General features: G+C 38.0%; 1 protein-coding gene across 2 annotated transcripts; it reads left to right on the top strand.

The window, feature by feature from the left end:
- The first annotated feature begins 1,079 nt into the window (after window positions 1-1,079).
- On the top strand, window positions 1,080-8,438 carry hsd17b14 (hydroxysteroid (17-beta) dehydrogenase 14). Of its 2 annotated transcripts, XM_047801013.1 has the most exons (10): window positions 1,080-1,250; window positions 2,113-2,229; window positions 2,312-2,350; window positions 3,852-3,949; window positions 4,039-4,105; window positions 4,230-4,321; window positions 5,343-5,447; window positions 5,777-5,844; window positions 6,270-6,366; window positions 8,026-8,438. In XM_047801013.1, the coding sequence occupies exons 2-10, from the start codon at window positions 2,127-2,129 to the stop codon at window positions 8,176-8,178; spliced, it is 822 nt and encodes a 273-aa protein (XP_047656969.1). In that variant the 5' UTR covers window positions 1,080-1,250; window positions 2,113-2,126; the 3' UTR covers window positions 8,179-8,438. The 2 variants fall into 2 exon arrangements, with proteins under 2 accessions (XP_047656969.1, XP_027035211.1); XM_027179410.2 differs by lacking the exon at window positions 1,080-1,250 and having other exon boundaries at window positions 2,060-2,229.
- Window positions 8,439-10,549: the final 2,111 nt, after the last annotated feature.

Below are 10,549 nucleotides of genomic sequence, written 5' to 3' on the forward strand. Positions count from 1 at the left end.
GTGACTCGTTAGTCACTTTGTGTATGTGACTCGTTAGTCACTTTGTATGTGACTCGTTAGTCACTGTGTATGTGACTCGTTAGTCACTTTGTGTATGTGACTCGTTAGTCACTTTGTGTATGTGACTCGTTAGTCACTGTGTATGTGACTCGTTAGTCACTTTGTGTATGTGACTCGTTAGTCACTTTGTGTATGTGACTCGTTAGTCACTTTGTGTATGTGACTCGTTAGTCACTGTGTATGTGACTCGTTAGTCACTTTGTGTATGTGACTCGTTAGTCACTTTGTATATGTGACTCGTTAGTCACTTTGTGTATGTGACTCGTTAGTCACTTTGTGTATGTGATTTGTTAATCACTTTGTGTATGTGACTCGTTAGTCACTTTGTGTATGTGACTCGTTAGTCACTGTGTATGTGACTCGTTAGTCACTTTGTATATGTGACTCGTTAGTCACTTTGTGTATGTGACTCGTTAGTCACTTTGTATGTGACTCGTTAGTCACTTTGCGTATGTGACTTGTTAATCACTTTGTGTATGTGACTCGTTAGTCACTTTGTGTATGTGACTCATTAGTCACTTTGTGTATGTGACTCGTTAGTCACTTTGTATATGTGACTCGTTAGTCACTTTGTGTATGTGACTCGTTAGTCACTTTGTGTATGCAATTCGTTAGTCACTTTGTGTATGTGACTCGTTAGTCACTTTGTGTATGTGACTCGTTAGTCACTTTGTGTATGTGACTCGTTAGTCACTTTGTGTATGTGACTCGTTAGTCACTTTGTGTATGTGACTCGTTAGTCACTTTGTATGTGACTCGTTAGTCACTTTGTGTATGTGACTCGTTAGTCACTTTGTGTATGTGACTCGTTAATCACTTTGTGTATGTGATTTGTTAATCACTTTGTGTATGTGACTCGTTAGTCACTTTGTGTATGTGACTCGTTAGTCACTGTGTATGTGACTCGTTAGTCACTTTGTGTATGTGACTCGTTAGTCACTTTGTGTATGTGACTCGTTAGTCACTTTGTGTATGTGACTCGTTAGTCACTTTGTGTATGTGACTCGTTAGTCACTTTGTGTATGTGACTCGTTAGTCACTTTGTGTATGTGACTCGTTAGTCACTTTGTGTATGTGACTCGTTAGTCACTTTGTGTATGTGACTCGTTAGTCACTCGTTCTGCATCTGTATGCTTGTGTTTCTTTGCTTTGTGGATGTGACTTCGTTTATATTGGGGAAAACAGGACAGGTGAGTATGTCATGTGACATACATTGTGCAACACGTAGGTAAGCTTTTCTGTATTAGACACACTAGGTTAGGATGCATGCCACCCTCTGTACCTTTTGTTTGGATAGGAAGTATACTGTAGGTTAGTTAGGGCGTCATCAACGCTGAAGATTTGTTTTATAACCTTTCTTTTGTAGTTCAGGTTAGAGGGTTGTGTTCAAGCTAGCGCAGGTTTTGCTTGTTTCTTTGTTTTGGAACCGCTCTTGTCTCGTTTCCCCTTTGTGTCTTTTGTTATCTTGTTTCTGTAGATATCGTAAATACTTGTCACCACCACTTGTATGATAATAGAGACAGGTTTTGCCCACTATTTATTGTCCTTGTCGTTGATTGCCACATACACACCAGAAATCTAACTTTATAATCATTTCATATTGTTACATCCCAACCATACCCCTAAACACCATTTGGGATCGTAACAGACAGTTTGACACGTGTTTGACACGTCTGTAACTAAGCCATGTGTTGTTTCTTATGTATAAACCCCACCAGTGGCACAGCGTCTATCTGCATGGGAAACATTTACAACAGTCTTTTAATAAATGTTCTTCTTTACACATTCATCCTTTTTTAAAAACAAAAAACAAAAAAAAACACGATTGAACTGTAATAGAACAACAGTTATGTTGTTTCTTACTTTTCTTACTCTTCGATATCGTGTTTTTTGTTTGTTAGTTTTTTTTTTACCGACCCTGAAGTCATGTTAATGATGATGGACGAGGGTTTGTTTTGGTTTTGTCCACCTGGCGGCAGCTGTGTGTAACTGCACCGTCTGTGTTTTACGGAAGTACAACAGAAATCACCTGATTATTTCTGCCCCTAACAGCGTTTTGGTCCCAAATGAGCTGCAGAAACATGGCGAGTGCACAGCGATATAAAGACAAGGTGGTGATTGTGACCGGGGGGTCCAAAGGTATCGGCAGGGGCATCGTCAAGGTGTTCGGTAAGTTGTGTTCAGGAGGGAATTAAAGGGAAGAGAAAGAGAGAGAAAAAAACGAGTTACTAAATAAACCTCCATTTTTCAGTGCAGAACGGATCTAAAGTTGTTTTCTGCGCTCGAGGAGGTAAGAGTTCCTTATATTTATATTTATACGTTTATGTATTTGTTTGTGTATTTATTTTTATTTATTTATTATTCGTTGAAGTTACTGAACATTGCATTGTTTAGTGCACTTTCAGACAAAGATGACACAAGTGTACAATGCAGAGTTTAACAATCACTTCATTCACTCTCATTTAGAGCACGTGCAGTTTAATTATAATCGGGTCAGTTATTTTAATTTATTTATTTATTTATTTATTTATCACATCACATAACAAGAACAATAACAATATGCATGGAGAGGATCGCGGTGTGTTCAGTCAACTATTATGTATTACATTCATTGTAGCATCGAAGGAAACAACACAAAGAGAGAAATAAAAACTATACGGGGGGGGGGGGGTTCAAAAATTCTATACATCCCGTTTCGCTTTTTTATTTCTTGCATCTTTTAAGGCTTCGATATAATGCTTAAGTTCAATTATAAATAATATGTTAGTTATAACATTTAGAACGTTATTATTCCATTATTTCTGTCCGTTTATGTGATATTTTCAGTCCATAATTATTAAGTTAATCACCAAATTTTGCTCCAAAAATCTCTATAAGAAAAATAAGCATCTTTACCAGATAGTCGAATCTTTGTGTGAACTTGAATATTAGATATTCAATATCGATCCAAAACGATTGGATGAATACACATTAGAAAAATGAGTGTTTAATGGAAAGGATCGGTTATTACACGGTGCACTGGGTGGGGTGGTGAAGTCGTCGTGGTCGTGTCATCGTCTATCTAGTGAGAGAATGGAGTCGAATTTAAAAAAACATTTTCTTTTGTAAACAGAGTGCAGTATCCAGGTGTAAAAGTCGATGTTTTATACCCCAACCTGTTTAGTGCACTTCCATGTCACGATCATTAATATATCTCTAGAGCACCATGTAGGATGTAGTAATCATGGCGTTCACTTTCTAGCGTAAATGACGTACTTTCTGAACATGTATTACACAAGTTATAAGTGAAGCGGGTTCCCTTTTTGGACGCTGTGCACTGTGTAGGTGTGTAAACCATCGTTTCATGTTAAAGCCCATCGTATGTAGTGCGCTTAAAATGAAGATGACTCACATTTAAAACAAAAGTTTTATGTAGGATGTAGAAATCCTCTTGTAGGAGAACAGAGCTGAATCGAAAGCCACACAGATCTGTCACTAGTACAAAGTTCCCTAAAGTCACATGTCAGGTCTGTTGACATAGAAGACCTTCACGTGCGGATCATCACGTGATGAGGATCTGCATGCGTTCGAACGCACTTTGGGCTTTTTTCAAATATAATTTCCATGATTTGTTTCTTTTTTTGAAACTTTTTTTAGAGGAGTCATTTACATGATTCTTTTACCTTAATTTGTGAATCGTTTACCTGATTCGTTTATCTTAATTATTCACCCGTAGGACATTTTTATTTCTTTTTCTTTACATGATGTCAGCTGCTTCTTTGTTAATAAAGTTTTGTTTATTTCTGCACAAGTCGAAGCAGGTAAACGTGTGGAGGAAGAGCTGAATAAAGCCGGGCCGGGGTTGTGTCACTTTGTGTCTTGTGACATGTCTAAAGAAGACGACATTAAGGTGCGGTGCGTCTCACAGTCCGGAGATGTAATGTGGTCTGGACTTTATTTATTATTTTATTCTGAACAGTGTTTATGTTTATCGCTCAGAGGCTGATCAGCACGACCGTCGAGCGCTTCGGACAAATCGACTGTTTGGTGAATAACGCAGGCTGGCGTAAGTGTCGACTTTCAGCTCGCCGCTTTGTTCTCTCTTACACCACGGCACGATAAAATCTTCTGATCGGTCAGAGTTCTGTGGTTTTGATGTGAATAATAATGTGAATGTTCTCTGTGCTCAGATCCTCCACATAAACCCACAGACGACACCAGCGCAGAGGAGTTCAGAGATTTACTCAACCTGAATCTGATCAGCTACTTCCTTGCGTCCAAGGTGAGACGTCGGATCGTCAGATCCGGTTTTTCCCGTTCGCTGTGTGTGTGTTGTTCAGGACGCAAACTGGGTGTGGAAAAACCTGCCTTGTGACAGATCTGAGACCAAACACTACAGAACCCTGAAAAAAGTAGTCGTCTGTTTTTATTCCATTGTCGTGCAGTCACGTAAAATAAGTGAATCATGTGTAGAATCAATGAATCGTTTGTTTAAAAAAAATGGTCGTAAATGAATCGTGTGTGAGGAATCAAATGTAAAAGTAATCGTTTTAAAAATACTAATAAAATCCTGAGATTAAATGAATCATGTGTAAGGAATCACATGAAGGAATAACTTATTAGGTTAAAAAAAAAGAAGAAGAAATCGTGTGAAAATAAATGACTCGTGAAGAATCAGGTGTGAGTAACTGAGTCATGTGACGAATCATAGGTATGAAAAAATGAAGCATTTGTTGAATAGAATGATGATAAATGAGTCATGTATGAAGAATCACATAGTAATGTGAATAACAGTCATTTATATATATATAAAAAAAGAAGAAGAAATTGTATGAGAATAAATGAGTCTGGTGAACAATCATATCTGGGAACAAACGAATCATGTGTAAAGAATCACATGTAAGAAGAAATGAATCTTCTTTTTTTTGTGAGAATTAACGAATCGTTGTTTAAAAATATTATGTTAAAATATATGAATCATGTACAAGAATTACATGAATCATGTGCAAAAAAAGAAATGTGTGAAGAGTCACATGATGAATAAACGAATCCGATTCATTTATTATGAATCATATGTAAAATAGCATAAATGGATCAATATATTTGATGTATCTAAAACCAACACATTATTTACATTTAAAGCTTGGGTGAGAAAATAGTTTTTAATGTGAAAGTTTAATTTACAGCTGGTTTTGATGCTTTTGTACCTTTTTAAGGTTTTTAATTCACACCTAAATTGCATGTATACACGATTGTGCTAATTTTAGGCTGTTTGTGTTTCCTTTTTCTTCTCTCATGGCCAGTTTGCTCTTCCGTACTTGAGGAAAACGCAAGGCAACATCATCAATGTCTCCAGCCTGGTGGCGTCCATCGGCCAGAGACACGCCGCTCCGTACGTGGCCACCAAGGTGAGAGATTTATTTTTAATATAATTTAATTTGTAAAGATCAAATTAAACAAAAATAAACGTCTCCTTATATTAATCGAGACCTTCTGACCAATCAGAAATCCAGACGTTAGCTGTGACGTGTCATGTGACGTGTCATGTGACGTGTCATGTGACGTGTCATGTGACGTGTCATGTGACGTGTCATGTGACGTGTCATGTGACGTGTCATGTGACGTGTCATGTGACGTGTCATGTGACGTGTCATGTGACGTGTCATGTGACGTGTCATGAATAAAACCAGAATCTTGATGGAACTGAAACCATGTAATGCTGCTGTTTGTCCATTAGGGGGCGATCATCTCCATGACCAAAGCCATGGCTGTAGATGAAAGTCGCTATAATGTGAGAGTTAACTGGTGAGTTCTGTCTCTGATCACTTTTCTTCTTTTCTTCTGTCATTCGCATTAACCCTCTGTGATGACAAACGGGTTTATTCAGTAGGAATCGTGTGTTTGTTGAGAGAGTGAGTGAGAGTGAAGCAGCGGCTGGAGTTGTTTACAAGATAAATATTTACCAGGAATATGGCTTTGTTCCATGTAAACGAAGTATATCGTAAAAGCTAAATAAAGGGGTAACACAGAATAGTTACACCAGAGCAGGTCGGTAACCCGGACGACTGCAGCTTCGTGGTCGCTGGGAGACGATACGAAGGTTCAGTAAGAGAATTCGTCTGCACTCGAGACGAACAGGAGAGACACGCTGAAATACACATCCTGTTCTGGGTTAAATCTGTCATGGTTTATTGTTTACTGCTGTATAGTTTAATGTGATTATTTTACAGCTTTTCCCCTGGTAATGTGATGACACCTCTGTGGGAGGAGCTGGCGGGACAGACAGCCGACGCCGCTGCTGCCATTAAAGAGGGAGAGAACGCACAGGTGTGTGTGTGTGGGGGGGGGTTGTTTATCAGTGTGTGTCTGTGTCTGTCTGTCTGTCTTTGTGTGTCTTTGTGTGGGGGAAGTCGTGGCCTAATGGTTAGAGTTGTGGGTTCGAGTCTCGGGCCGGCAATACCACGACTGAGGTGCCCTTGAGCAAGGCATCGAACCCCCCAACTGCTCCCTGGGTGCCGCAGCATAAATGGCTGCCCACTGCTCCGGGTGTGTGTTCACGGTGTGTGTATGTGTGTTCATGGTGTGTGTGTGCACTTTGGATGGGTTAAACGCAGAGAACGAATTCTGAGTATGGGTCACCGTACTTAGCCGTATGTCACTCACTTTGTGTTTGTGTGTGTGTGAGCGAGTGTGAGCGAGTGTGTGAGTGTGTGTGAGTGTGTGTGTGTGTGTGAGTGTGTGTGTGTGTGAGTTTATTGTCATTACAACCATATACAGCTGTTACAGTACACAGTGACATGAGACGTTTCTCCAGAATGGTGGTGCTACATAAAACACACACAGAGCTGTAAGGGCTCAGTAAGTTAGTCCTAGATACATAAAGTGTATCTGTGTGACCTGGTGTACACACTGCAGGACAAGACAAACAAGACAGACAAGACAGTGCAGGATAAGACAGACAAGACAGTGCAGGACAAGACAGACAAGACAGTGCAGGACAAAAATTTACAAGACAATACACAAAAGACATTAAACAGAAACAGCAGTGAAGCCTAAATACTGGATGTTCAACAATATTGTGTGTGCAGAAATACCGTAATGAACACAGTGTTATAGCACCATATTGAATCCGGAGTGGCCGCTGCGTGCTACTGCCTCGCCACCATCTTGGATTGTGTGTGTCGTGTGTGTGTGACTTTGTGTATTGTTTGTGTGTGTGTCTGTGTCCTTTTGTGTCGTCGTGTGTGTGTGAGCGAATGAGCTGTTACTATGGTAACGGTACACAGTAAAACATGCCCATTATTAAAAACAAGAAAAAACAAAACATTATCATTAAATATTAAAAAGCAGAAGATTATCAACAGAAATATAAAGAAGTAAAGGATGTTGAAAGTACAGCCATTGTACAGAATGTACAGAGTTTAGGAACCATTTGTCAAATCCAATGAAATAAAAAAAATATGAATCAAACTTAACTCCAAAATAACTCAAATAATCACCAAGATACACTATGGGTTGTGGTTTACACAGTTACAGCATCGAATCCAAGCCAGACGATGCGTTTGGGGAGCTTTAGTAAAGGGTTTACAAGCAAACAAACAATTGTGCATCTTCCGCTCCTTTGTGCCCAACTGCCAGGTGCATTCTGGGCTGAAACAACCAAACCCCTTTTTTATCCCATCGGTGCACATGGCCTACTGCACCTCAATAGAAAAGAAATACTAACCAATCCAGTTAGAAGGTAAACATATTCTAATGAACAAAAAGACCAAAAAATAAACTACTTAACAAATAAACAAAATTTGAACATTACACAAACAAAATAGACAAATAGCTCCTACACAGAGTGCTAAAGCTTTCAGAGCAGAAACACATCAGGCTGCTTCGGGATCTCCGAACATCACGATCCACTCAGACGTTACTCAGAGATGATGTCGAGTGTTAATCTGTCTGTCTGTAAAGTGTAAATCTGTGTGTTTGTGCTAGCTGCTGGGGCGGATGGGCACCGAGGAGGAAAGTGGACTCATGGCTCTCTTCCTGGCTGCCGACGCCACCTTCTGCACCGGAATAGACCTGCTCCTGAGCGGCGGAGCCGAGCTCAACTACGGCTTCAAAAGTCAGATTCCTCCAAAAAATTAGAAAGCACACAAATCAAAAACGACCCCAATGTTTACATCGTCCGAGTCTGTCGATCGTTTCTCTTTTTTTTTTTTTTTTTAAACAATGAGAAGATCGTTACAGGAAGTAACACGGAAATGTTTGATTACCTTTTGAAATGTTTTAATGTACTGAGTGATTACACTAATGTTATTTACTAACACATTAAAATGCTCTTGATTCTCAGCACAAATAAAGATTTCTATTAAAAAAAGTGGAAATAAATAAATTCAACACGTTGATCTGACTCTCTTCTTCCCTTTAGCTAATAATCAAATACATCTGAATCCTGGGATTATTTAGTTGGTAAACTATTTATTTCATTTATTTATTTGTCTGTCAGTATTTGTTCTTAAAGAATATTATTTACATTATAACATTTTCATTCATTTTCTACCGCTTCTCCGAAATTCTCGGGTCACGGGGAGCCTGTGCATATCTCAGGAGTGTGCAAACTCCACACACACAAGGCGGAGGCGGGAATCGAACCCATAACCCTGGAGGTTTGAGGCGAACGTGCTAACCGCTAAGCCACCGTGCCCCCCTTATAACATTGTTTTAAGTTTTAATTGTATTACAATTAACTTTTTCCTCTTAGTTGATATTTACTAGTTAATAGCTATGTATATAAAATTAGGTTTATAAACATAATGATTTTATGTATAATAATTAAATAATTATAATAATTAAAAATTTGTAAAATACATTTATTTACACAATGTTCTGAAAGTCATCCATGACAATAAAAACACAAGTGTTTGGATTTTTACTTTATTTATTTTAAGTGTATACTTAATACAAAATATGTCAAAAAATAATATAAATGAATTTAACAAGAAAATATAAGTTTGGTTTTCAGCATTAAAATCAAATTGCTTTTATTTATTTATTTGATCTCTTTTTTTCTTGAAATATATCAATGAATTAAACAATTAATTATTAATCTAATTGATATTTAAAAAAATATTCACAAACATTTTTTGAATATTTGTTGACTTTTTAACAAAAAAATACTACAGAAACATACTTTATTTATGAATTCGTTTGTTTGTATTTTTGTTTACTTATAACATGATAGAACTAGACTATTTGTAGCGCAGTTTTTGCGCAGGCTCTGCGCAAATTGAACGCATCCTGACGCAAACTGGTTTTATCCAATCAGCGAGGCGCAAAAGTCCACCGCCTCTCCGCTCGACCAATAGAATCAAGCCTCTGGTGTACACTGTTAACCTTCATAACCAACTAAAGTTCGTATCGTCCAATCAGGTGTAAGAACATCGTCACACCTCTCAGATATAAATATCGACCCCCCCCCCCCAAATCACATTTATTGATTTATTTATTTATTTATTTACATTTAAACAAACACAAATATACACTAAACTGATATTTAAAAATAAATAAATAAATAAATAAAGTAATTAAGTAAGTAAATAAATAAACAACTATCCTGTGCTGCACATTTTGTTATTTTATTTGTTTTATTCATTCGTTTTAATGATTTAGCCATCAATTATTTATAGTCACACACACACACACACACACACACACACACACACACACACACACACACACTCACACACACACACACACACACACACACACACACACACACACACACACACACACACACACACACACACACACACACACACACACACACACACACACACTCACTCACACACACACACTCACTCACACACACACACACACACACACACACACACGCACACGCAGTCCCTGGGTGTGTCTCAAATTGACATGGTTACTGGCTTCTTGTTCTTTATAGGTGACTAAAGCCAGAGTCAATAGTTAATGATAATCAATAATCGATTAATGAGTCAATTGATCAACGTGGTCAGTTCATGTGCAGCACTTCTTGACTTTATATTAACTGTACAGACATTATACCATTATATCACATATAAACATCATTATTTATATACTAATCAATTGTTCTTAATATTCACACATCCAGAGTCAGAAAAACACCTCAGAACATGTGTGAGGTCTTATTTAAACTGGCTAAATATCAAAGGGATTTATAAGCTTGTCATGTTGTGCACTGTGTAGTGACTTTATATGGTTTAAGAAGAAAAAGTTATTTAAGATTCACTGTGTGATCATCGATGGCCTAAAACTGTAAAATCCATCTGTTAATAAAGTTGTGTGTAAAAGTTTGCGTCATCCAAACCAAACTATAATTCTCCCCTGTATTTATCACGTTTAGATAAAGCTGATCTTCTTCATGCACGTGTGCACGTGTACGGATGATCACGTGTGTTCCTCATTATAGGTGCGGTGCATGATGTTTGAAAAATGCTTCAGAAAACAGAGTCGGGCCGGCTAACAA

The sequence above is a fragment of the Tachysurus fulvidraco genome, chromosome 15 (assembly GCF_022655615.1).
Source record: "Tachysurus fulvidraco isolate hzauxx_2018 chromosome 15, HZAU_PFXX_2.0, whole genome shotgun sequence".
NCBI lineage: Eukaryota > Metazoa > Chordata > Actinopteri > Siluriformes > Bagridae > Tachysurus > Tachysurus fulvidraco.

Excerpts from the sequence above, each read along its gene's own strand:
- hsd17b14 (XM_047801013.1), top strand. The coding sequence starts at position 2,127 with ATGAGCTGCAGAAACATGGCGAGTGCACAGCGATATAAAGACAAGGTG. Across the intron at positions 2,351-3,851 it reads TGTTTTCTGCGCTCGAGGAG|TCGAAGCAGGTAAACGTGTG; the intron begins GTAAGAGTTCCT and ends TTTCTGCACAAG. Across the intron at positions 5,845-6,269 it reads TATAATGTGAGAGTTAACTG|CTTTTCCCCTGGTAATGTGA; the intron begins GTGAGTTCTGTC and ends ATTATTTTACAG.